At 41.0% G+C, this 27,442-nt stretch overlaps 2 protein-coding genes and 1 non-coding gene across 6 annotated transcripts in view; 2 read left to right on the top strand and 1 right to left on the bottom strand.

The window, feature by feature from the left end:
• Positions 1–8,787: 8,787 nt before the first annotated feature.
• Positions 8,788–13,916, bottom strand: LOC113009547 (histone-binding protein N1/N2). Of its 3 annotated transcripts, XM_026147915.1 has the most exons (15): positions 13,725–13,915; positions 13,281–13,325; positions 13,058–13,171; positions 12,723–12,803; positions 12,350–12,456; positions 11,783–12,058; positions 11,525–11,595; positions 11,209–11,279; positions 11,007–11,080; positions 10,731–10,919; positions 10,344–10,516; positions 10,185–10,262; positions 10,024–10,095; positions 9,434–9,565; positions 8,788–8,989 (listed from the first exon to the last, which is right to left on the bottom strand). In XM_026147915.1, exons 1-15 carry the CDS (start codon positions 13,760–13,762, stop codon positions 8,951–8,953), a joined length of 1,560 nt encoding a protein of 519 aa, XP_026003700.1. In that variant the 5' UTR covers positions 13,763–13,915; the 3' UTR covers positions 8,788–8,950. The 3 variants fall into 3 exon arrangements, with proteins under 3 accessions (XP_026003700.1, XP_026003702.1, XP_026003701.1); XM_026147917.1 differs by lacking the exon at positions 11,783–12,058 and having other exon boundaries at positions 13,725–13,916; XM_026147916.1 differs by lacking the exon at positions 9,434–9,565 and having other exon boundaries at positions 13,725–13,914.
• Positions 13,917–14,408: 492 nt separating this feature from the next.
• Positions 14,409–14,481, top strand: trnam-cau (transfer RNA methionine (anticodon CAU)). The gene has a single exon. It is a non-coding gene; the product is annotated as a tRNA-Met (tRNA).
• An 886-nt stretch (positions 14,482–15,367) lies between these two features.
• The window catches only part of gpc5b (glypican 5b), a 63,610-nt gene continuing 51,535 nt past the window's right edge, over positions 15,368–27,442 (top strand). For both annotated transcript variants that reach the window (XM_026146863.1, XM_026146864.1), the window contains exons 1-3: positions 15,368–15,650; positions 17,626–17,787; positions 23,387–23,934. In XM_026146863.1, coding sequence (XP_026002648.1) covers positions 15,473–15,650; positions 17,626–17,787; positions 23,387–23,934 — 888 coding nt within the window. In that variant the 5' untranslated portion in view covers positions 15,368–15,472. The remainder of the gene's footprint in view (positions 15,651–17,625; positions 17,788–23,386; positions 23,935–27,442) is intronic.

Raw genomic sequence — 27,442 nt, forward strand, 5'->3', positions numbered from 1 at the left:
TTTTTCTTTTTTTTGTAAAGCAGTGCACTATAATGCAGTTTACAAATTATAAGTTGGGTGAATACTTAAGGGCGTTTCTGAACACTTTAATGTAGTCAAGATCATGCATTATCTGGTAAGTCATTAATGTTACATCTATGCACAGTAATTAGTTGCGGAGGTCAAGGCCTTTTTGTTAATGCAATGGAGCCAGATTCCAAGGGTGACGTAACAGCAGCCAGTCTGACAATTAAAATAAAAGTCATGATTATTCAAATGGACAGAAAACAGTTATTGTGTTAGTTCAACAGTGATAGAGAAGAAGAGTTTGGGGTTTGTTTCAAATGCAAGCCTATAGTGTAGCTATTTCTCTCTAGATTTCTTGTGAAGGATAGGCTACAAGAGAAAACACAGCGAGGCTGAACTAAAAGTACTTTTACACGTTCAGCTACAATAGAAAATGACATTATTTATGAATAATTAATTTGAAAGCAATTCACTAGACCCTTAAAACACAATCATGTGATGTTTAAAGTGCCAACAAATATAAAAATCTGCAACTCAGTTTATTTATATTACCATAGAGCACCAGTTCACAACAACAGTCATCTCGAACTGCTTTATATGGTAAAGACCCCACAATAATACTGAGAAAACCCCAGCAATCAGATGACTCCCTATGAGCGAGCACTTGGCAACAGTGGGAAGGAAAAACTCCCTTTTGACAGGAAAAATCCTCCGGCAGAAGCGGCTGCGACAAGTTTGTGGTGCAGGAAGGAAGATAGGACAAAAGAAAAAAATTGGAAGAGAACCAGAGTTTAATAATAGCAGAGAGTGAAAAGAGGTGAGTGAAGAACAAATACTCAGTGCAACATGGGAAGCCCCCAGCAGCCTAGGCCTATTGCAGCGTAACTAAGGGAGGGTTCAGGGTTGCTTGATCCAGTCCTAACTCTAAACTTTATCAAAAAAGGAAAGTTTTAAGCCTAATCTTAAAAGTAGAGAGGGTCTTATGGCTTAACCTCTGCCACCCAGTCTACTTTTAAATACGCTAGTAACCACTAGTAACCCTGGAGTCTGACAACAAAGTTCTTCATTGAAGTGATCTATTGAATTGATGTGCTATATACTATGAGGTTTTTACGATAGGTAGGGCATCTTTGACACAAAGGACAAAGCACAAAGTGTGGATCCAAAACAGACAAGGAGCCCTGACTTTGTGCAGGTATGCCTGTCAACAAGGTAAGTAAGTCAAACTGAAAATACCTTCTGGGACACCAGATAAGAAGGAAAATTCCATTTACTGCAATCTATAAAATAGTTATTATTTACTGTTTAATATTTTTTTTAAAATGCATTCATTTGGCATTTAGTAAAAGCTGAGATAATAATGGATCCCTGTGCAATAGTGATGGGATTTCCGGCTCTTTTTAGAGAGCCGGCTCTTTCGGCTCGGCTCACTAAAAAGAGCCGGCTCTTTCGGCTCCGAACCGGCTCTTCAGGTTGTTTTGTTGCTTTAATTAATTTATTATTCACAATAATATAAAATTATGCACAAAAGGAATTACTAACGTAAAAAAGTGGTTTTATTTATATATGTTTATATATAAATATATGCGGTGGCCCCTAGAGACAAAATCCTCTATGCTGTTGCATGCTGGGGGAGCAGGCTGAGGGTCGCAGATGCCAACAGACTTAATAAACTAATCCGTAAGGCCAGCAATGTTGTGGGGATGGAGCTGGACACCCTCAAGGTGGTGTCGGAGAGGCGGATGCTGTCCAAGATAAAGACAATGTTGGATAACACCTCCCACCCTCTCCATGACATGTTGGTCAGTCACAGGAGCACGTTCAGTGAGAGACTGAGATTACCGAAAAGCACCACTGAACGACACAGGAAATCTTTCCTGCCTGTGGCCATCTCCCTGTACAACGCATCCACTTAACACACTGTTTACTGCTACAACTACACGTTTCTTTTCCGACTATTTATTTATGAGTGACTTATGTATGTATGTATATATATGTATATATTGTACTATTCTTAGTGTATTGTCTGTCTTGTCTTAATGTTGGTTTAAAATGGAGCACTGTAACAAAAAATAATTTCCCCCAGGGATCAATAAAGTATTCTGATTCTGATTGATTCTGAAAACACGTACAAACTCCAGAACACATTTCTAGCATGAACTGAACTTCCAAAGCAGAGCTACTAGATCACTTAAATTACACAATTGAAAGCATGTGTGTATTGTTTGTGTATTTATACACAGGCACTCAAATATATTCAAATAATTTAAAAAAAAGTTCATCTACCTGTTACTATCACACACCAAATCCGGTCGTTGGGTACTTGCTGGATTGTGTAGCCACAAGATAACAAAAGCTAAACACTGCGCCCAGCATCCTGGAGCACTTCTGTTGTCTTTTGTAAGTGTTTTGAGTTTTTACGTGCTTCGGAGTTTGTACGTGTTTTTACGTGTTTTGGAGTTTTTACGTGTTTTGGAGTTTGTATGTGCTTTGTCTCTAGGGACCACTGTAAATATACTTTTATTTATTCACGCCACATAAAATGTAATAAATAAATCATATAATACAAAAATCAACTATTCACATTTCAACTTTTAACTATTTAAATTTTCAGCTGTTTCCTTTTACAAATTTAAAGTGAAAACAACACAAAACACTGCAAAACACAATTAAATATAAATTATAATATGAAAACAAAAAGAACATGCACATTCTGTCATATGGGCCCGCATGAATCCGCACTTTCTGAATCCTTTATCATCTGCAACCGAAAATAGTTGTGGATGATTACTATACCTTTCTAATGTGACGTTGTTGTCCCTGGCTCTCTTTCTCTCTCTCTGGCTCTGTTCTTGTGCTACTGAGTGTAACTACCGCCCCTCCCCCCTCTGCCCAGCGTAAAGCACAAGGCTCGCGTGCAGAGTGAAGCGGAAAAAAGTGCGAGACAGAGGCTGAGAGAAAAAAAAAAAAAACCACGAGCCGTCACGGCTCGCGATAAGGAGCCGGCTCTCGTCGTTCACGTCAAAGAGCCGGCTCTAAGAGCCATTTCGTTCGCGAACGACCCATCACTACTGTGCAACTCTACCACTAATTATAGCCTCAGAGCTGAGTTGGTGCATCTCTAGATTTACTACAAAGCCAAACAGTGTAAGCTCCAAAGACACTGAAGGGCTGGTTGGACTGCATTAGTTTTACAGACGTAGCTGATAAACTGAGCACTACAGCTGAATATTTATCAACTATGTCACTACTCAAGATAAGGATGACAACAGCGAGTTTTGTCTAAGGCTGGATCTTTTTACCACTCTATTAAAATGATTTTAGGTGTCATTGGTAGAAACTGATGCCGTGGGAGACGCTGCTTGTGTATCTTTGTGTCTGCAGCTGAGAGTTCGGCAAAGGAAAAACAACAGGTGAAGAAATGCTGATGCTGAGCCAAAGTCATCGAGAGCAGAAGGCAAACCAGTGTCCGGTCAGACAGATGGTGCTGCTCCACAAAACCCCACCAATCAGGTGACCGAACTGCAGCCCAAGCAAACCTATTATGCCATCAGCTATCAACATCTAAGAGATTTTTTTAAAAAAGAAAAAAGATTCAAAGGATGATCCGTCAGACTCCATCAGGGGGAAAAGACATCACAGCAGTATTTTGTGTGCATAAGAGCATTTTTATTGTGTCATTTTATCCAGCACTGCAGGCGCTTTATGGGCTTTGATTAAATATTCATGCTGGAATATCATTATGTCAATCAAGACGCACTGAGAGAGCTGCTTCTGATGGGAGTCAGACAAATTCACACTGGGGTAAATGAGTAAAGCTAATATGTACGTGAAGTTTTATACTATATTACAAAACGATTTCCCTCCTCTCACTCTCTGTTGCACAAACCGAGGATGCTGACTGAAGAAAAACTGCCAAAGTGGTCAAAAAGGAGCAGTGGTTTCCTGCAGCACTCCTCTTTCTAATACTACACACCTTTTTTCCTTTTAACGTGCTAATACACACACACTTTGAAGTATGTGTTGATACTATCAGTGCTGGTGTTTCTTATAGTTTGTTAAGGCTCTTTAAAAATGAAGCCATGGGCCTTTGGTGTCAGACAAGTAAAAGGTCACTTTGGATGAAGATGGCACGAGACATGAGTGCATCTTAATGATGGTGACAAATGAGATTAATCAGTCTGCTCAGAGATGCTGAAGAATTAATGCTGTGCATAAATCCATCTGTTTCTAAACATGTTCTTAGGCGAGCGAGCGTCAGCTGGGTCACAGTGAGCGACTGAAGGAGATGAGGGAAATGGCGACAGTCCATGAGCGCCAACTGGCCGTGATACGTGCTCATAACCAGCAGTTGGAGCAGTATAGAGATGGTGTGGAGGAATAAAATACCAGAAGTTGCTCGAGACTGGTTATATCGTTACATTATCAACATACAGAAAGTAACATGCAAAGATTTAAAGTATCATGTCACATTTGACCTCTGACCTCTCTGTCAAGGTCAATAAATTGATCTGAAAATCAAAGTTATAAAAACTATAGAGCTATTTAAAACTAAAATTAGCACAAAAAGAAAGGAAATTTGTGTTTGATGGATTGTTTCTTGTAACAATGTTTATTGGCTATGAGTCGTTTGCTGTTGGAAAGCCTGTTTATTTCCCCTTAAATGGAGCCACATTTGTAACGTGGGTTGAGCAGCAGAGTTGAATATGGGGGTTGCGTCCATGAAAAACGTGCCAGATCCTCTCTGGCAATGTCAGACAGCTTATTCTTTGTTGTGTTGTTTATTAAATTGTATCATTAAAGAAATATAGAGATATTGGCCATTGAAGTACTGTATATATTTAGTTAACAAGCACAGGCCTCAGTAGCATGTGGAAGAACCACACAGAGCCACAGCAACCGGGCACCTGCTCCTCATGCTGGTCATCAGCTCAGTCGCATACTGGTGTCATCCCATTCTTCGACCAGCAATTGTCGCCAGGTCAGCCAGTGTGGCTCTGGCAAAAACGGATGATCTGATATCCTCGTGTTGGTGTTGTCCCCAGACCATCATGAAAATGTTGTTCCAGGTTCAACATTGCAAGTGACCAATCACATTGTTGTGACGTTATTCTTTTGCGCGCCAAGCCATTCGTGCATTTATGAAATTCCAATGTTGCAAGGACAATATCAATTCTGCTTACTGTTTATTAAAGGGTTAGGGTTAGGGTCAGGGTCCGTTGATCGACGGACAGAGGCGGTTTCTCGCAGTTTAAGTACAGTTTTTTGTTTTACGCCGGTTTTTCCCGAAGTCGCAAAAGTATGACGTCACAACATTCTGATTGGTCACTTGCAATGTTGATCCTGGAACAACATTTTCATGATGATCTGGGAACAACACCAACACGAGGATATCAGATCGAGCTGCAAAAACGGCACATCCAAACTGATCCCACAAAGGTTCAAAGGGGTTGAGGGCAGAACTGCAGACTGGCCACTCTGTCCTCTCACTCCCAAAAACTGGCGGTAGTCTCTGATAAATCCCACTCATGGAGAACAGCATTTGGTTCCAGGTTGTGGAGATATGGGATTGCCGTTGGTTGCAGAGTCCCCAATGATGACAAGCCTTGTTTTTTACAGTAAAGCTGCCTCATGCCAGAAGCTGCGGCAATCAGCATAGCAGTCTCTGCGTCTTCTCCACACTGTGACCCTAACATCCAACTAGCATAGACAGAATGTGGACTCATCACTGAAGATAACGTTGCTCCATATGGGACCAGAGATTGGCTGTGTGAAGTTGGTTCCAGATCGCAACTCCAACTTGGTTTTGCAGAACACCAGCTTGAAGTTGGTTTATGACATGAACCTTATCCAGATCAGTCAAATGTTACATGCTTGGAGCACTCACCTACTGATCGCTGTAGCAGGGTCGATGCTCACAGGTGGTGCTAATCAAGCACCTGACTGTCAGCACTTGGGGTAACAGGGTATCTTTCCAGCAACTTATTTAATCGTTTTTTCTTTAAAATACTGAAAGAAAAACAAAACAAAAAATTTAAATTTATTTAATTATTTCCCATTGATGATAAATGATAGATAATATAGATGTTAATAAGGTGATAGATAACACAAAGTGATGGACTGGGATGAAATCTACAGCATTTCAGCTGGTAACAAAATTTACTTGATATGTGTTAGTCTGAGCAGGGACATATTCACGGTATTCAAACATAACTCACTGCTCATATTGTATTTTTCACACAAGAGGCATATTCTTTGTAGCTAGAATATTTTTTCTAGCTACTGGATGAGTCAAAGCATCAATTATGTATTTCATTAGGGGGTAGTCCCTCATTGTGGTGTCTGTGGTAGTCTAAATTAAATTTAGTAGGGTGGATTCTGGCTGGGAAACCTTTGATAAATGGCACAGCATTGTCTAATTTCAATGATCTGTTACAGTGCTTTTGTTCTTGTTTTGTTTTTTGAGTGTGCAAGAGGACTCTGCATCTGCCAATCGACCAATTACCCTCCAGCATAAAAACATGCATCATGACACCTAAAATTCTTCTGTGGAAACCATTTTCCTCCATTTCTCTTGCTTTAAAAACAAAACAAAACGTGTGAATATGAATTAGCTTTCTTTTTATGAGGTTAAACCATGTTTGTGCTGCAGACCCCCGCAGCAGGCAGGTCAGATCCAGCCACTGTGGTACAGATGATTGATCTGCAGGCAAACACCCAAAGCCTGCAGAGAAATCAACCACCACCAGCAAGCAGCTGCCACCGCTATGGCCAGAAAGAAGACTAAGAATCAGAGTGATCACGAAGAGAAAATATGTAGTGCTCATCACTGTGTAACCCTCTGTCAACACAGCTGTGCTCAGTGAAGCCTCAATGAAGTTTACTCAGCTTGATTTTTCCACTCTAAAAAGTGATTTACTCTTTGAAGTTTATGGAGATCAGATTCTGGTCCAACATTTGTTTCCTGTGATTAGTTCTAACACCCCAAAAACAGGGATAAATTAGAGTTGCGTATAGAGGCAACAAAGAATATAACTGAGATATTGGTTTAGGTTGCGGGATCCAGTGAGCCAAAAAGAAAAAGCATTGCCATGGAGGTGGAGCGGTTTTTGCAATACAATTCTGCAAAATCTGTTCTTGGGTAGTTCTTTGAGGTACAGAGCAAAATACATGCACTTTCCTTAATATTTACTGCAGTGTTATGTGCCAGTTTTTGGAAGGGAATTACCAAGTACCAGGTGTTAGCATGATTATATCAACTCGAGGGAATGTTTTGAAACTACAGGACTGGACAAAGAGCCACACTGTTAAGATATTTTAGTGCTACAGGGACATGATTAGAGTGATAAAAGTGCTGCTGAAATTAGTCACAGAAATACATATCTTGCTTAGTTACAGCCACCTTGTGTCCGTGTGTTCTACAGCTCCAATGACTGAGACCGAGCTTGTGTTGATTTAAAGGGTCAAGCTTCATCAGGTTGCCAGTTTGCAGGCCAAGACCGAGAGAAGGAAAAAAAGGAAAGAAACTCGCAAGCCCAGGATGCCACCTCCTCTATCTCCGCTTCAGCAAAAAGAACTCCATTTATACACCCGTTTCAGTTAAGATTTCTAAAAGATCCAAAAGACAAAGATGTGTCATTCAGGACAGTTTTAAGTACTAAACTTCACTTTATTGCTGGTGATTTTCTGTGACGAGAATTCATAAACTCTGTTTGGTACCCAAAGAGCATATTATATGTTGCCATCATAAGCCATCACAAATCATGATTTGTTGTTTTTGTAATGCTCTGAGACTTGTAGTTTTTTTAATGACTGAATATAACCTGTAGAGCACTTCAGCAGGCTTCAGATGAGCCAAGAACAATCGGGCCGTTGGTGTTTATCTAAAAAGAAATATGATTAAAACAGTAACTCGTCCTGAGTTTAATTCATGTGTAAAGATAAAATGTTAAGACTTGCACACCTGCAGGGGTACTCAAATTTCAGGAAACTGCATCCAGCACCTGGCACAGATTGCTATTAATGGGTGCTGATTATACATGTCCCAAATTAATCTTGAAAATAGCATGTTTCTTTTACTCGTAAGAACAGTTTCACTCCAATTTGGAATCATTAATAAACACTCCTGTCTGTCCTCAAAGCTGCACAGCAGCCACTAGAGGGTGCCAGTGCACAGTTTGTGCCAATAAGTACTGCCCAGCTAAAAAGCAGTAGCATATATTCATTAAGTGTTCAGTCCTCAGTTTCAAGTTGCAGACTCTTTGTTTAGGTACATGGTGAAGCAAGTAATACTTCAACTCATCATTTGTCTCCTTATAAACTTAAGGTGAAAAAACAAAAACAAAAACATGGAGTACATTTGGTGTATTTGGTCAATAGCAGAGACATGCAGTGTGGAAATGCCTAATAATTGCAGCAGTGGCAAAATATAAATATGCAGTTTTTATAGGTTAGGATGGCTCTTCATGTTTGAATTTGAGGCCACAGTCCTTCACCTAACATACCAGGCCAGTCAGGAGCTGAAAGACATGGCCATACAGAAAGCACCCCTTCTTATCTGCATTGATTCAACTTCTGTCTCTTACTTTACTCTCATAGGGAGGCCTTCCAATAATATGTAGGGTGGTGAAAGATTCTGTGAAAATGGTTCTTTACATAATTTATACAGTCCAAAAGTTGTTTTGGACATCTGCTCATAAGTGCATAGATGGTTTCATGTGAAATAATTGGAAGGGACTACAGGTGTGACATCAATGGACTGAAGAAATCAATATTGCATAGTTACATCTGCAGATTCTTTATTTTTACTACAAGTATACAAAAACTTGACAGACAAATCTATGAAAATGGATCTTATTTACAGAAACAAGAGTGCTGAAAGGTGTATAGGGGCTGGACAGGCATGACGTGCTGGTTTCTGAGCTCAGTAAAGAGGTGAAGACTGTCACGCCGGGGACTCGACAGATGCAGACTGGGTGGCAGACTAGAAGGAAAAAAAACAAACAAAACAAAAACAAAACAAACCAAACACTGCAATTAGTGAATGTTAACATAAGAGGCGACAAATGAGTGAAGAATTTTAAACCTGCAGGTTTGTCAGATATTCACTTGTTCCATTTGGTAAACTTTCACAGAAAGCATGAATTTTACTTTTTCAAAATTGCCTTCAGCTACAGCAAGATTGATGCTGTGTAATTTAAGTGGATAAATCATTCAAAGACCGAGAAAACCTCCTTCACTACAACTCAATTAAGGACCCACTCCAAGTTCTCGCATGCGTCCAGTTTTAACCTTTATGAAACTAAGGAGTCTTCTTGTTCCACCAGAAACCACATTTAGGTATGGACTCCTGGCCACCAGCCAGCTACAGCAGTAGTATCACAGGGCAATCCTGCTTCAGAAGGTAAGAGATAAGCCTATCACTCGCCTCCTGCGATTTCCCCTCCTGGACTCCATTGCCGTTGCTGGCACTAGAGTCACCGCTGCCATTAACTGTGGCTTCCTGTTTCGCTTGTTTAGCATCAGTGTCCTTTACTGGGCTCTCGTCCTCTGGTTTCCTCTGTGCAGAAACAAAACCAGGACAGGGAGGAAGAGAAGACTGAAGGCTTCTGTACACAAACCGAAATTGAAGTGATCCATTACCAGTCATTAGGAAAATAATAACTTAATGAACCATGCACACAAGCCACACCAAATCAAAGCTTAATTTCAAGCATAAAGTCCCATCTACATGCGCACACAGCTCTGGTTAGGAGCCACACCACACAGGCTTGCCACTGATCTGCAGAAAAATCTAAAAATGAATTTTACAACTGCAACCAGCAAAGACAGACCTCACAACAAAGACAAGCAGCACATGCCACAGCTTCAATGCACTGATTGAACCCAGTACAATTCCACGCTGAAGGTTTATTCCTTCACAGATTAAATGATTGGCATGAGAAAAAGCAAAGTCCATTTTTCCTCTTCACTGAGAAGAAGCCAAAGGGGGGTGGGAGACATATTAGAGAGCCTCACCTTTTTCCTGACGAGGTGAGAGATGTCAGAGACCGCTTTGGAAGATGAGGAACTCTCAGTTTTAACTGGAACCTAGAATACACAAGTTTGAATCCCACCAAATAAGTAACACAGGTGGCAAAATGCTTTATTTAGCATGTGGCACCATACAGTACCCTTACCTGACTGGTTGTTGCAAAAGCTGCCGATGAAGTGCTGCCATTTTCACAAAGGAATGCTGATGAAGTTGATGCACCACCCTGAAAGAGGAGAGCCAAATACAATTCAAGACTACTGAACTAGTAAACCCAGGTGCAAATTTCACCATCCTGTGTACCCACTAGTGTCTGCTGGATGGCCTGTGAGGCAGCACTGGCTGTTTTCTGGCTTTCCTTGGCATCCTCCACTTTTTCCCGGATGTCAGGCAAAAGCAGCTTTAGCTCATCCAGCTCAGTTTTCTCCTCTGCTGCTCCATCTGCGCCTTCGGCTGCATCGATCACCTCCTGCAGCATGGCTGTACCAACAACCAGATCAGAAAGTCACAACATGGAAGACAACACAATTACAGCCTTCTGGGACAGTTTATGTTTTGGTGTTCAGTGGGTGTCGTGTCCTCTCCCAAAGAGATGCAGTGCTATTCATACCTACAAATCACAATCATTATTTGGATTTCATATATTAAGTGCAAAAAATAAAATATTCAGTTGAGGGGAGGAGTAAATTCTTACCCAAACGGGTCTCAATGACCTTTATGGAGCTGTTGTAGTGCTGGATGGCCTGGCTGTACTGATCCATATAGCAGAGCGTAGTAGCAACATGGTAGTGGGTCTCAGCCAACAGACGAATGTGGGGAGGCAAGTATTTCAGCTGCAGGGCAAGACACTCCTGGAAGTCATCAAGTGCCTGAGGATAGTTACCTATGGGTGGGAGTGACAAGCAGTGAGATTTGGGCATTGGAGACTGTAAGGGCAGTAAGTCTACATCTTGCAGGAGCAGCAGCATACCTGATTCAGCACTGACTTCTCCAAGTTTCAGATATGCCTGGGCTGCCATTAGCTGATCCTCTGTGCTTTCCTTTCTGTGCAGAAGTAGCTTTAAAATTGTAAGCTGGCCTCAGGCTGTCACATAACAGTCAATGCAGTCTAACCACCCATTTAACCATGCAAGCGCAAATGTTCATACACATTTAACCAAATCATTCCATACCTTTTGTAGATGACTTTAGCTACTTCTAGCATTTCCCATGCCAACTGCAAATTCCCAACTTCCTCTTCTTCCTGAAAGGAGGGCGGGAGCTGTGTTGGTCAATAGCCACTAACACACTAACACTATTCAGCAGACATTTACAGTACAAACTACTTCAGGCACCTGATATCTGCATTTGTAGGAAAATGTTTTTCAATTCTTAAGTTAAAATCCAGAAGAATTAAGATCTTTGTGATCATAATGTCATAGTAAAGAAACACGTAGCTACACTGCTTGCAAATTATTTACTTCATTGCACAGTTCTATAGGAACTCGCCTTATCTTGTCCATTTTTCTCTCCATCATCATCGTCGTCATCATCATCATCATCATCGTCGTCATCATCATCTGTTGAAGCAAAATTATACAAGTTCTAAACATCGCCTCATGTATTAAAGTCAGAAACGTGCACCACAGATTTGTGCCTGCATTTCCACCCTTCACCACTGCGACACCTGCTGAAGTGGACCGTTTAAATATCAACTGTGCACCCATCCACACACCAGAAGGTGCTCTTTGACTCAAGCTCTACTACCCTCCGTTTCCTCTTTGTCCTCATCACATCCTCTCACTGGTTTCACCCCAGTCCCATTGCCAGTCTGCTCTTCTGAACTGTCAGCCTTCTGTTCAATCTCAGTTTCTTTTCCAAGTGATCCTTCCCGCACACTTTTCACAGAAGAAACTCCATCCATCTCAGTTTCCTGAGATAAGCTCTTCTCATCCCCAGTCACAGGAGAATGTGGATCCTCAGCCTTTTCCTTCTCTGCCATTGCGTCATATACCTGCTGTCGCAGCTCATCTCTTGTTTTTTCTGCACCAGAGTGGCACATAACTTGATCTTTCAGATAATGATTTATAAATAACCAAGCTGATTCTACTGACGATTTCGCCAGAGTGCTTTTCTGGCAGAAGGGATTGTAGTAAGACACTGATATGTAAAATAAAGTCTAAAAAAATTTAAAAAGCCCAGTAACTGGAAATCTAGTACTAAATGTAAACAAAGGCAGTTTTAGGTCCCATCTTTCATTACATATAATCTTACTACACATGCTAAAATTATCTGTGCGCTTAAAAAAAAAATCTGCAGCACCTAAATACTGACCATCAAGGTTGTCTGGACTCTCAACATTTGAGCTGCTGGGCTGCTCCTCTTCCTCTGATTCTTCTGGGACTCCCTCCAGGGCATTGCCAAGGACACTGTTCTCCATCCTATTTATATGAAAAACAAAACAACCCAACATAGACAATATTGTTGAAGTCAAAAATAGGTGCAGTTCATGAAGGAACCAATAGAATTCGTGTCCAAAAGCTGTCACTATGAACAGTTCTTGTAGGCTAAGAAGCAAACATTATTCCTTTGAAATAATGCTGTGTCAACAACAACAAAAAAAAGTTTTAAATAAAATTTTTTTTAAGTATTATTTTCACAGGTGCAGCTTTTAGGGAGTATGTTTAAGATAAGAAATTTGACAAACCTAGCAAGTTCCAACAGAGATTTCCCACAAAGGAAGAAGGCCTCGCCACACTCATCTGCAGTGTCCCCATATTTTTCAGCCCTAGATGGAGAAATTTATTTGTTGTTTTGTTTGTTTTTTTATTAAATAAAATTGTAATCCAATGTAGTGAGGTAGTTATGAAGCTAAAGTAAAATTTAATCCTTTGAAATAATACATTAAAATACTTTACTCCATTTGGAAAAACATATTACAGAAATCTATCCATTTCAGCGGGAAAAGAAAAATCCATAATCAAGTTTCAATTTCTAACTGTACAGTGACAGCACTAGTGTTTCACATCAAGTCTTACTCACAGCATGCTACAGGCCTCCTGGAAAACATTGACAGCAGAAACAACATCCCCCATCACCAGATGCCTTTTCCCTGTGCCAATCAGTTTCTTTGCCTCCTCCAGAACTTCAACTGAGCTACAAAAGGAACAGAAAACTCGCGTTAGTTATACTGACTGACTAGTAGTACTGCTAGACTAAGTGACTAACAGTTGCGGAACAATTTGCCATTAAACTGGATACTCACCTGCCTGCTGCAGCAGCTGTCGATGAGCATGGCTTCTCCTCTGCACTGCAATAGTTTAAACTTAAGTTCAGTCAATGCTTATGCAAGTTACCTGATTCTGAAGTACAGAGTCCACGCTCCAAACTTTCACTACTCAGTAAATGCCCGAAGATAGCTACGCCTCATTGCTGTTAGCATCGTGCAGTTGTTAGCCAACTAGCTTAACAGTATGAGGGCAGAGTTATGTTATCAACGTGTGCAGCTGCCGTGAAGTACTGCTAAGCACGCAGTTGTTTTTTTTGTAGAGTATCACTTTCTGGAGATATCGTTAAAATAGCTTATATCCAACACCTATCATCAAGGTTTGCCTACGTTCTCCGCGTAATTCAGCTAAGGGCTAGCAAGCTGTGTTTTCCCTGCATACGTTATTGTGGACCTGAGTGAAAAATGACAAACGACTCTTACCTCTCAGAGCTCGACGCGACGGACGTTTCCTCTGGCATATCTTCAGAAAGGCAGTAAAGACGCCGGAAAAGGACAATAAACAACGGTCTGTTATTCCGCGAATAAAGTACAGACAGACCCTATAGGACAGCCTTTGTTGGCGCGCTTAAATAGAGAAAAGAAGGATTTCTATTTCCGCTTAACTTGGAACGCGGGAGATTGGATTTAAAGGGGCCGTAGCAACTATCGTGATGCGTTTAGGGTCCATAGGAAAGACAATTGTTAAGGTTAAAATGAGCGTACGAAACACTACGACACGTTGGCATTAGAAATAATAGTAGTACTGCTATTACAGTTAATAATAAGGGACTGGGCGAGGGTGGTAACATTTTAAAGTTATAATTAGAAATTGTAATGGCTGTACAATTAATTACATGTCATGAATAAAAATGTCCTTATCAGATACATTAAGAGACTTTAGCCATATACAGTTACAAGTTGGCTCGCTAACACAGCCACAACCTACATTTGTCAAAATAAATGTAGGACAATGCAAGGTTACTTCTAATACGACATGTAGTACTGGTTATCCTTTACCATAGACGTGTGTATACATCTACTCGAATCTCAGCCTTTTAAATAAATTGTGAAACTAGGGCTGATTGTGATTCTTTTGTATGTTTTGGTATCGCAACTTTTCGTGTGGCCTCGTTGGCGCAGTAGGCAGCGCGTCAGTCTCATAATCTGAAGGTCGTGAGTTCGAGCCTCACACGGGGCACTGTTTTTTCGTCGTTTTTGAATGCTTTTTCCCTTCTTGCCGTTTGTTTCTTAAAAGATTAGTCGTCACACTAGTAAAACGGAAAGAAACAATAACAAGAATTTAACATATATTCAGGAAACTTAAGATTAAAGGTTTCCCTCTTCATTTAGTCAAAATACAAATTAAAACTGTTAAAAGCAGTAATGTTAGCCTCTTCAGAGTCGACGGTTGATTTTTCCTAGTAAAATTAGCAGTAACACGTGTGAAGTGTACAGCGAGTTTTTTTAGACCATTTTTTTCACCGATCAAGATATGGAGCTGAATGACAGAAAAAAATGAGACATCTGAATGGCATTGCTTAATACCAAGTCCTGTATTACAGAGAATGTAAGCTGACGGGATACAGTATATATTTTCTATGTATAGTTTATGCAATTGTCAGATAGCTCAATATCTGCTTTAATCAGAGCCTTTTTCGGCTGTTAGACCCAAAGTTCTCAGCAGGTGGCGCCCATGCTCTACTTTTAAATCCCATTTTCTTCTTCACTTCATTCGACTGCTCTCAGAAATTCATTGAATTGAATGCATCTTATTTATAGAAACGCCAGCTGTGCAATGTGCCACATATAACCACAATAAAAAATAAATAAATTTTTAAAAAGTAATAAAAAAGCAAGTGGACCCTGGAAATGAGCAAAATGTGAGAAAACTTTTTAAAAACCAATTATTCCGTTAAAGCACGCCAAGTTAAAGTGGCTTTTTCCTTAAGTGCTTTATGGCAACCACAGAAACAATGTTTGGAAGCATTGGGCCGCTCATGCCAGTAATTAAGTAATTGAAGTAAAGCGAGAGAGGGAGTCGACGAGCGGGAGGAGGGCGCTGAGCCTGACACTGGGCTGCAGACAGACTTAGTGGCTGCAGATGAAGTTTCTGGTCACACTGCACGGTGCGACTTTCAGGAATTCATAATAACCGTCCAGATTTTCTAACTTCCCTCTGACATGTTGCGATGTTCCGTGCAGCCTTTCAAAACGTGGACTTGTTTTGGGTAATTTTGCTGTGTTTTGTTCTTCTACCGGAGGCTGGCGGTAGATCAGCCGATGCAGACAGCTGTCATGAGGTGAAGACAGCCTACATGATGCGCCAAATAGGCCCGGTGGAGCTGGTGCCAGACAGACCGGGACCAGGTCAGTCAGTCAATCCCTTTGGAACTATTATATTTAGCAAACTTTACTTGGATTTATTAAAATATTATACTTTAATTTAGAAAGACATGATATATAAAAACTTTTCCAGCTTTTTATAAATGAGGCCAGAGCAGAGCTTTGTTTGCCTGCATGCATCAGTGGAAAGAACCTAATAATTAAGTAATCTGTCTTGATACAGCCTAACATTGATTGGCTGTTTTATTGCTGTTAGACTTATGATTGAACACGTGAATACAGCGTGAATAAAACTTAGCCAAAATGGTTATGACCACTATGAGGGGCCGCATTTTAAATAGGGAGGATCATCTCTGTAGACAACCCTTTAATGTGAGAGAGAAATGAAAGTTTGCTGAGAAATGAATAAATGAATAAAGCCCTCTCGGGAGGACTTGCATCACCTATTTGTTTTCTAAATATAAATTCCCTTTTAAATTCTTGTGTGTGTGTGTGTGTGTGTGTGTGTGTGTGTGTGTGTGTGTGTGTGTGTGTGTGTGTGTGTGTGTGTCCGCGCACGCGTATTATACCATTCACATTTTATGACATTCCCATGTGTGCTATCTTCGTCACTAAGATTTCTCCAAGAAAACGCAAAGTGTGATCTGGCAATCAACATTGTTATAGACATATTAACTTATGCTTTGACCATTTATAAGTCTCACCTAAAAGCTGTACTTGTCTTTACTATGAAAGTGTTACTTGCTGGTTACCACTGGTTAATAACACAGTAATTACTATTTATAGGTATTTTGCAGAAAATGTCTGTGCAAAGGTGCTTCTTCTTCTTGTTCAGTGATCTGGTGTGACCCTGAATAGATTAGCTTGAGGAAGATGTCAGTCACATGTGCCAGCATGAAGGCACAACCGACCAGGCTTGTCAGTGATCTTTGCTTCCACATCCTAAACTTCAAATTTCAGCTGAACTGTCCACTAAAAGTATTTGCCCTTAAACGCCCATAGTTCAATTTGAAAATAATGCATTTTAAAAAGAGCTTAAAACAGCATAAAGATCCACTTACTGCAAATTTGTGAAGGTTCCACCTTTTGATCTGTGTGACACTAAACTGCATCTACAGGTGAGTGCAGTGCAGCTCAAAGCGCTGAAAATTTATCAACAAGCAGACCTTGTATTACGACTAGAACATAAGTCAGCACGGTTTGCTGAATCATGCCTGCTCAGTCCGTTCTGGTGTGGTTATTTGTTGGGGCAGTTTCAAATCTTGTTGCAAAGGTGAAAGAGATCAATACTGGATGCATGCAGCTTCAAACTTACCTGCTGTTCAAAAAGCAAACCCTGAATGCAACACTACCAAAATTCTTCTATTATCAGCCTGTGAATGACCCAAGGTTTGGCACTGTTTTGTTATTTGTGTGTGAGCGTGTTTGTGCGCTGCATACAGTCCATTCCCCTCATCTCTCTCTACCCCTTGATCTCAGTCAGCTGCTTGACAGCTTGGTTTACAGTAGTCTGTCAAAGTTAGACTGCTCCTAGTCACACACACACGCACATGCATACACACACTCACACACACACACACACAAATGCACAAACATTGGTGTGAGTGGTGAAGTTTCACTCGCTGCTCATGTCATCATGTCACCTCCCACCAGGCCCGTTGTGCAAAGCATTTTTGAGGTCACAAAGTTCTGTGCACCACATGCTTTTAAATTCTAAATAACCGATTGGATTTACTAATCAACTGGCTAATAAAGTTTGTTGATGATAAAATGTGGACAAAATATAGACCTTTAGTTAGTAGCAGAAAGTTCCTGAGCTAAGCCCCAAATCATTCTCTGTCTTTCACATATGTTCATATTTATATGAACAATAAGAAATTTGCAAACTGCTGAAGTAGTATAGTAGGTCGAGTGTTGAACGATTTTCTGTGACCTAATAAGCCCTGGACCTGGTATCCAGGCCTTTTTTTTTAAGGTATATAATTCCTTTGTCTTTCAGATGAGTCTCTCCGAGTGTGTGTCCACCCTGGGCCCAGCTGCTGTACCAGTAAGATGGAGGACAGCTACATGGCAGCTGTTCGCAGTGAAACACAGCAGAAGATGCGATCTTACAGTTTCGAACTCAAGTACCTGATTGCTGGACACATCAAGGCATACCAAGGTGAGGGAGGGATATTGAATTGAGTTCATACAATTAAAATAATTCTTAAACTATACTGATTTCTCCTTTTTAACTCAATTTCAATTACGTTTTATTGAAATAGCTCCAAATCACAAAAACTGTTGCCTTGCAACACTTGCATTAGTGAAGACAAAACTAGTGTTGGAGAACGGTGTAGCTGGAGGATCTGTACGGTCATGAAAAAGAACGTTTTTACAGGACTCTATGCAGTCCTGACAAACTGTGAAAAACAAAGCACGCTCTTACTGCTTCCATAGAACTTAAGAGTGCAAGTAGCAGCCAGGTCCTGCTAATCAAATGCACTTTAACTGATCAGCAGCAAGTGTGGGCACCTCAATAAAAGCAGAAGTTCGTTGGTCTTGAGCATTCAAGCGTGTATAAATAAAATGCCACGGTCTTGTGGATGTCTCAGCAAATTCACCCCTTGTTTAAGGAAGCTCCAAAAATGCAAGAGCTACATCTCAGTTGGCATTTAAAATTTTAAAGTTTATGACAGTAAAATCAGAAAAAAACTGAGCAAGTGTGGCTTGTCTGGAAGGTTTGCCAGGAGAAAGCATTTTATCTCCAAAAAAGAGCATGGCAGCACAGTTTAACTTCACAAAATTGCATCTGAACAAACCACAAGACTTCTGGGATAAGACCAAAGTGATGGAAAACAAAAACATATGAACACAAACGCCTCATACCAACCAAACACAGTGGTGGAGGGGTAATTATTTGGGTTTGTTTTTCAGCAACAGGACCTTCTCTGTATACAAACCTATCCTGGAGTCAAATGTGAGGCCATCTGTTCAACAGCTTAGGTTTGGCGGCCTAAATGAGGTCATGCAAAAGGACAATGATCCCAAACAACAGAACGACTAAAAAAGAAAAGATTTCAGGTGTTGTAATGGCCTTGTCAAAATCCAGACCTCAACCTGATAGAAACACCGTGGTACCTTGAGAGAGCTGCGCACGAATGAATGCCCAATCCTCAATGAACTGAAGCAACCTTGTAAACAAAGAGAGACCAAACCTCATCCACAATAATGTGAGAGACTGATAAAGTCGTACTGGAGTGAGTACTTTAAGTTATTGCTGCTGAAAGTGGTTTTATAGCTATTGGATCATGGGGTGCACTTAGTTTCACAGGAATGCATAGAGTCCTGAGAAAACTTTATTATTGGATTAGATTAGATTAGATTAGATAGAACTTTATTAATCCCTCGGGTGGGTTCCTCTGGGAAATTCGATTTCCAAAAAGCACAGCACCGACAGAAGTTACAGAGTTACAGAATATTATATATATATATATATATATAATACACACACACACACACACACACACACACACACACACACACACACACACACACACACACACACACACACACACACACACACACATATATATAAATACAGAGACAATATAAATAAAATATACAAAGGGGATAAATAGAATAAATAGGAATAAAAAATAAAAATACAAGTGAATTGCACATTTCAAGTATTGAGGTCTATTGCACTGTTGACTATTTACAAAAGTATTGCACAAAAGGTATTGCACAGTGAGGTGAAGAGGCACTACAGCTTAGTTGTTCCCCCCTCCTTTGTCCTCCTGTTTCCCCTCCCTCTCCCCTCCAGAGAGGAGTTAAACAGTCTGATGGCGTGTGGGACAAAGGAGTTTTTAAGTCTGTTAGTTCTTGTCTTTGGGAGAAGCAACCTGTCACTGAACAGACTCTTCTGATTGTTTATGGCCGTGTGCAGAGGATGTCTGGCATTGTCCATGATGTCCATCAGTTTCTTTAATGTCCTTTTCTCTGCCACTGTCACCAGAGTGTCCAGCTTCATGCCGACCACAGAGCTAGCCTTCCTGATCAGTTTCTCCAGCCTGGATGAGTCCTTCTTTGCTGTGCTGCTCCCCCAGCACACCACAGCATAGAAAAGTACTCCAGCAACCACCGACTGGTAAAACATCCTCAGGAGCTTCCTGCAGATGTTAAAAGACCTCAGCCTCCTGAGGAAGTACAGTCGGCTTTGGGCTTTTTTATACAGGTGCTCTGTGTTGCATGACCAGTCCAGTTTATTGTCCACCCACAGCCCGAGGTACTTGTACTTGTTGACCACCTCCACCTCCTCCCCCTCTATCTGAACCGGCAGTGGACCTGCTCTAGACCTCCCGAAGTCCACAACCAGTTCCTTAGTCTTTGAGGTGTTGAGTTGCAGGTGGTTTGTGTGACTCCATGCGACAAAGTTCCTCACCAGACTTCTGTACTCCTCTTCCTGATCATCCCAGATACACCCCATGATGGCCGTGTCGTCTGCAAACTTCTGAATGTGGCATAATTCAGAGTTGTAGCAGAAGTCAGAGGTGTACAGGGTGAAGAGAAGAGGGGACAGCACAGTTCCCTGTGATGACTGTACATATCCAACTTATTTTAAGACTAAACCTAAGGACTAAAACTCCCCTCACATGTGAATTAAATTATCAGCTTCCCATTGCTTTGTAGCTGACAGTCGATCTCTAGTGCTTATTGCAATCACACTGATTGCACATGAATCCATCATGTGTTTTCTTTGCTCCTTCTGGTAGTTGCCTCAACTGCTCGCCTCAAACTTGAGAGTAGTTATATTCACAACTTTCCATTGCTTGTGGTTATTTGCCTGTCATCGCTACAAAGTATAAATGTCCACAATAAAAATCTGAAAAATATTTCCACATTAAGGATAATACATCTTGCAGTATTTAGCTACACCCCTCCTTCAGCATGAAGCCCAGGTTCATTCATTCTCTCCTCGATTCATGACTGACAAGCACAAATAAAGGGCCTCCACCAAAGCGACTTTAATAGCAGTCGTGATTTTGATGTTTTAACAAGTCTGTCGAGAGCCCGTACCCCCCTCTGCCATTCTCACTTTGTGCGTTCATCACAAAATAGCTAGTCTGTGTCAGGGTGGTGGTGTGAGGCCAGTTTATTTTGTGAGGCGCCGCAGTGGCTAGCCAAACAAACAACTGATGTTCGATTGAGTCTTTGAGAGAGCAAACTCTCAGAGGGAGCAGCGGAAAACTTTGTTACAACTCTCTGCTCTCTTTCTCCGTCTGTCTGTCTCTGTCGCTGCAATAATCAGGTTTTGTTCTTGGCCAATGAGAGAGCGAGAGACGAAGAATGTTTACATTCAGTACGTATCCGCGGCAAAGTGTTGTTGCTGTGGGCAACAGCCGGTCTCTAACGGCCTGCTCTGAATAGGAGGAAGAATACTCTGCTTGTCCACTTGTCTCTCACTGCTATTCACCGTTTTGTGTAAGCATGTGTGTGCATGTGTGCGTGTGTGTGTGTGTGCAGGAGGGACCGTGTAGCTTCTATGTGTATGCGCTCATGCATTGTGGTGATAAAGGAGAATGGTAGAACTGATGAAACCCAGCAGACAGACGAGCAAACACCTACCTGTTTTCTTTTTGCTCCATCTCTATCCCCACACCCCAACCCCCTCTACATTTGAATACACCCAGCCTCAGTTTCAACTGGATGGCTGAACCATCCATGGGTAAAATGAATGCCAAACACCAAGAGACAAAGTATGCTGCAACTAGAGCAAATAAGAGAAGACAAGTTTAGTTTGCTGCACAAACCGTCTTCTCATTAATGCCAGGACTTCAGTAGCCCCACAGACCTATCATGTTCTGGAATCACTGTAGTTATCCCAGCACAGTTGGAAATAAATAAGATTCAGAAACATGGAAAAACTGTGGAAAGCAGGCATTCTTTGACAGGGTGGTGAGAAGCGTAGGCTTTATTTAGCCATTCATTGATCTAACTTGGGCTTTATTGGGGTTGTGATTATTAGGATCATTAGACCTGGTGCTTTAATGTGTATATGTCCCATGTGTTTATTTTAAGTGTCAAATGATCTTTTCAGCCACTCTTTTTTGGGGGGTTAACCACAAAATTGGAAAACAGTGTCATGGATGCTTAGGTGTCTGTTGTTTGACAACCTGTTATTCTAAAACTTGTGCAGATACACCCAAACATCTTTATGGACCAATGAGGGATTTTTGTGGTATGTTTTTGGTTAACCAACCCTTTAATTAATTAAGTTCATTTTGCAGGACAGCAGTGTCCCTCAACAGCTGAGCAGAGTCTCAAAGGACCCCCTCTCTTAAGTGCAGTGATTATAGCCCACTGGAGAAACTGAGACATGCCCAGAGCAGTTGTAGTCAGGCTCTATTTACACACTCTGGATTACTTTGGTGTGTGTGTGTCTGTGTGTGTGCATGTGGATATGTGTCTGCATGCTTGCGTGTGTTTCTCCTGGCACTGTAAGACCCTCGTGTCCTGCCATTCACATCGCAGCTGTTGTCCAATCACAGGGGCTAAAAAGCTAATCACATGACCCCACGTGAGCACACTTTGCCATGTCACTTGATGCCCTCTGTATTTGAGTGGCTTTTGCACGCACACACATGCAAGTGAAATGTTCTCACTCAGTGCTTTTGACTAAATAGGCCTGCCACTGCCGCTACACTGCCTCCAGGCCGTTCAAATGTGTTCATCGCCTTAACTGACCACAGCATATATTGCCGTCACTTGAGGAGTTGGCTGGCTGCGGCTGTGATTGCAAATGACAAAGCTGTTACGATGTGAACTCACGCACACGCACAGAGAGCGACATACACAGTGGCTGAAAGAGTGACTTGTGAAAGTGCGACATAAAAAGGTTTCCCTTATATTCTCTTTCATCCAGTCTCTTTCCTCTCCCTCTCTCTCCGTCTTTATCCGGATGCCTTCACACTGACATCACCCTTTTTACTAGGCAAGTTTCAAAAGTAAAGACACCGTCACACACCGCAGGCGTACGGCCCCTGTAAAAGGGGCAGGGTGGTGTCCTCTTTATTAGCCCATGCCTGACATGGGAAACACAGTGGATCATGAGATTGGGCCCCTCATTATCACCTGACTATAGATAACAGGGTAGTGAAAACGAGCTCAGGGATGAATTAAGTTTGAGCTATTTTTGATGAAGTCAGTTCAAGGACAGTTAGACATGTTCTTTGCAGTTAGAGAAACCTATACCTGCAACATCGTATATTTTGAAATGATGTGAATTTATTTTAGTGTTAAGCCCCCAGAGGCATCCAGTATGGAGGAGTCCAGCCGCAAGAAGACCTAAATAATCGAAGAAGCCAGTGGCAAGTGGAAGATCAGTCTGTAAGCTAAAATAACCCTATAAGGATGTTCCTGTTGGGCCCATGATAAACACAGAATCATGGGCCCAACAGAAACATCTTTATAGAGTTATTTTAGCTTAACTGTTCTGCATATGATTAAAACAAACACTTGACTTTTTTCTTCCCTGATGAGAATGATCACAATAACAACAACTAATTGCTGTATATGAAAAAGCCATCTTACAGAAATGCTGCTGCTTGAATCTTTCTTGGGACAGCAACATGAAGGGTCCTGAAACAGACCACTCGCATATCTAGACAGCTTTGCTAACCCTTATCTTTGATAGCTCCATAGATGTTTGGCTCAGGTGCACACGGCTAATAAATTTAACAAAACAAAAATCTTTCCATCTTTTCTCTCTCTCGTTCCAGAACACTTTGAGATGCTACTTTCTTTTACATCCAATCTGACCAGCACTCTGTTTGACAGTGCCTACTCCGCGCTGGCGTCGGACTGTCGCCCTCTTGTGTTTCAGCTGTTCACTGACATCAAACGGCACCTTTCTGGAGACTCTAATTCCTCCTTGGAGAGTGTTGTGCGTCGATTCTACAATGACCTCTTCCCACTGGTCTATCGCCGCCTGCTCAACCCTGGTATAGGCCAAATGTCAGTCCGTACCTATAACTCCCTTTCAACCAGTCACGATGACTGCTTGCGCATGACACGGCGGGACGTCAGCCCATTTGGACCTCATCCTCGCCTACTCGTCAGCAGCCTGTCACGAGCACTCGGGCCGGGTCGAGCGCTGAGCCGACTGTTGAGACTGGCTGGAGAGGTTGTCAACGCGACCGAGAAGGCGACATTATCCAGAGACTGTTTGCGAGGGTTAGTGAGGATGCAGTATTGTTCCCACTGCAGAGGACTCACACTGATACGGCCCTGTACTGGACTGTGTATCAACATCATGAGAGGATGTCTGGTAAGTTTTTGGAAGTTGACTATTTTAGAAAACCCATCCTTCGCCTATTATTTAGAGCCCCAGTTCGAAAAAAGTTGGTACGCTGCTGGAATGTAAGTAAAACTAAATACCAATGATGCCATATTTTATTCACAACAGAACATCGAGAACATGTCAAGCATGGAAAGTGTGACATTTTACTTTTTCATATTAGCTCAATTTGGTCACACATCTCAAACAATATTGGGCAACAAAAGGCTGTAAAAGTAATTAAACTTAAAGAGAAAACAGCAGGAGGAACTTTTTTTTGGTAGCTTTTTTCTTTTTGTTGAAAACTTTTTCTCGGATCCAAAAATGTACGTGGTGTTTCATAACTCCACAATCCAGCTTCACATTATATTTTTTATTTTCTTTTATGGCAAATGTGGATTTAACCTCTGTACTTCTAAGTAATGAAGATCCCAAAAGCTTGAGTAGCTCACCAACTATGGAGTGGAAATGATTATCTGATAATCTCAAATGATTATCAGATTACATAAAAACTGATCCAAATGATGATGCATAGTCAATCCAAGATTCCCAACAGTTTACAAACCTAGTGTAAGCCTAATCTTAAACTTAGCAAGGGGGGGTCTGTATATTCTAGATTTAACAGGCAGCCAATGAAGAGAAACTAGTACGGAAAAAAATGGTCTCGCATTCAGTCTAGCTGCTGTTAAACTGAAGGCTTTTCAGGAAGCTTTCAGAAGAGCCTGATAATGATGAGTTATAACAGTCAAGCTTAGAAATAATAAATGCATGAGTTAGTTTTCCAGCATCACCCTGAGGCAGGGTATTTCTATTTTTACAGAAATTGTGCAACTGCAGGAAAGCATTTGGATTGTTGTAATAAAAGGCAGCTGTCGTTAGTATAATTTATCATAAACTTTTAGTATAACCATTGCACTTTGGGGAATGTGGTGCTCTCTGCTGTGTGTCACCTGGGCATCATGTGCATAGCAATGAAAATTAATGCTGTGCCTTTTAATAATAACACTTAAGGGATGAATGTATAATGTAAATAGAACTAGTCCCAGCACATAACCTTGAAGAACTTTATAATTAACCTTCCACTGTTTCTTTTCCTGTTTCCAATTGTAACATAAAATCCCCATTTTTCCTGTTTTCCATTATGTATCCCCTTTAACTCTTGCAATCCGATGTATAGTTTAGAAATGTGTTTGCCACTGGGACTGATTTATAAGCCATTAAGATCATCAGAACCTGAATTAGCCTCAGTACTTTTTCATGTATTGCGTTATTGGTATTGTCCGCCTAATATTGTGTTACACCTATATTTGTCTTATAAATCCTGTTTGATCTGGTGGAATGATATGCGGAAGTATTGTTTCTAAACTTCTGGCTGTAATTGAAGTAAAAAGATTAGAGTCCTGATTCAAAACTGACATGTTTATAATTAAAGCATTCCCATCCTTTGCTATAACTGCGATTGCCATGAGAGTTTCACTGGTCTGAAGGACACAATTAAATGTTTTCAGCGAGAGAGGAGTTAGTGGTTGTTTAAATGAAAATCTATTATTGTTGTTTTGAATTCCCCAAATCCAAATAAACTGGAGTGTGAGGGAGATCCGTTCCCCCAGTTCAGCACAACCCAATTCTCTCAATATCCTTAATCATTTAACATTAAAAAGACATTCAGTCTTAGTGTAGGATAAGTGAGATGTTGAGAAGAAAATATAATCCCTACTTTTAGGATTGAATTCATGCCACACATCACAGATTATTCTGGTGATAAGAAATACCTGATGCATCCTCGTATGGGTTCAACCTTGAGTTAAAGTCACTGACACTTATGACTTTGGTATGGTCTGAGTCTCATAAGTGAGTTTCTTGTATGAAAACTGTCACAGTCTGGCGAGGGCAGACTGTAGGTGTTGGCAAACGGACCCAAACGCAACTCCATAAACTGAACGTGGCGTAGAGTTAACAGAAAATCAGCCGTTTATTGAGGCCAGCAAAAAGGGAGTACAAACAGCAGGACACAGGTGAACACTAAACCATAGCCTAAACTGGGTGAACTAAAGCTAAACATGAAAAACCTTAAACGGGGTGAACTGACATAGAATGCTGAAGTGAGGGTATGGACGAGCAGACGACCTGACAAATGACATGCAAAAACAGAGGACTTAAATACACACGAGATGATCAGGGGAAGTGGAGACACATGAGGAAACAGCTGACTAACATGAACCTAATGACAGGAGCAGTGAAGCTAAATACACAGAACCAAGAACACACGACTCCTTCCAAAATAAAACAGGAAACATAATGAAACGCAGACATGACAACCAGAACTTGACAATGTAAGACACAGACATGAAACACATGAAGAGCAGGGGAGACTTAACATGGGTTGGAAACACGAGGGGGGAATTAATAAGAACTAAAATCACCTAGGCATGGTAACAAATGAACTTAGAAAACCTGGAGGGCTTAAACATAAACTATAAACATCAAAATGAACTAAAACTCAAAACACTGGGTCATAAGACCCAGGACCGTGACAGAAAACTATGCAGCTTTGTCCTTTCTCCTTTTATTTCTCTTTACTGGGAATCACCAGATTCTCTGCATTCATCACTTAAACCTTTAATAACCTCACTGCGAGCGATTGCTGTCAGTCCCAGTCAGATTGCCACTGTTTGCAGAAATTGTCTTAAGATCAAAAGTGGTGGTGAATGTGTGATACCCTCAAGCTGTGGGCAGCTACTTAGTCACCACAAGTTCGAATCAGTCACAGAATTCAGTGCCATCACCAAGAAGCCACCAGTTTTGTTGTAAATGAAAGGAGGATGCCGTCCTATTTGTTTTTTGACTGAGCCATTTGCTTGCTCTGAATTATAAGATAGATTTGGTAATCTAAATGTGGCCAGTGTTGGATGGTTTCCATTTGAGTCGATTTAATGTAACGTTGTTCGGCTAATGTTATCTTAGGATTTTGGTGATTAGCCCTGTGGTGATGGTATTTGGTGATGAGTATTTTAATTTATTTTATAAAATCTGTATTTGGTGTCAGTGTATTGACAGAGACAATAATGCTTTGCAAACTATAACAATGCTATGCTGGACCGATTTTTTTCCCCTAGTTAGTAATAGCCTTCACATCGTATGATACTAGACTAACTGAAGCTGTCTGTTTCTCCATTATATAATTACAACGAAGGACATGTTTGCAAAAAACCTTCCCCTCAGCTAATCAAATATAAAAAATTACATGTAGAAGATAGAACAGATCAATATCAGAAGGTCTTCTTGTTCTGAGGTCTCTGTTTGCTGCTTCTGAGGGCAGTTTCTAATACTGCATTGCTCACGAAGGGGCCTCGTTTACACGTATAAATTGGTCCATGCAGTCATTAGCACATTCATAGTCCAGTGTGTGTAAAACAAGAATACTTATGTCTTAGCATTAAAGAGTCTTCTAAGTAGCACTGTGTGATCACTATTGTCCAGCAGTCACAGATGCACAGTA

Source organism: Astatotilapia calliptera, chromosome 17 (assembly GCF_900246225.1).
Source record: "Astatotilapia calliptera chromosome 17, fAstCal1.2, whole genome shotgun sequence".
Lineage (NCBI taxonomy): Eukaryota > Metazoa > Chordata > Actinopteri > Cichliformes > Cichlidae > Astatotilapia > Astatotilapia calliptera.

Bases quoted from the DNA above. Each gene is read 5' to 3' on its own strand.
- LOC113009547 (XM_026147915.1), bottom strand. From the start codon at position 13,762: ATGCCAGAGGAAACGTCCGTCGCGTCGAGCTCTGAGAG. The intron at 12,059-12,349 runs GTCAGTATTTAG...ACTCTGGTGCAG, and splicing joins GAGTCCAGACAACCTTGATG to AAAAAACAAGAGATGAGCTG. The intron at 9,566-10,023 runs GTGAGGCTCTCT...GTTTCTGCACAG, and splicing joins CTCACCTCGTCAGGAAAAAG to AGGAAACCAGAGGACGAGAG.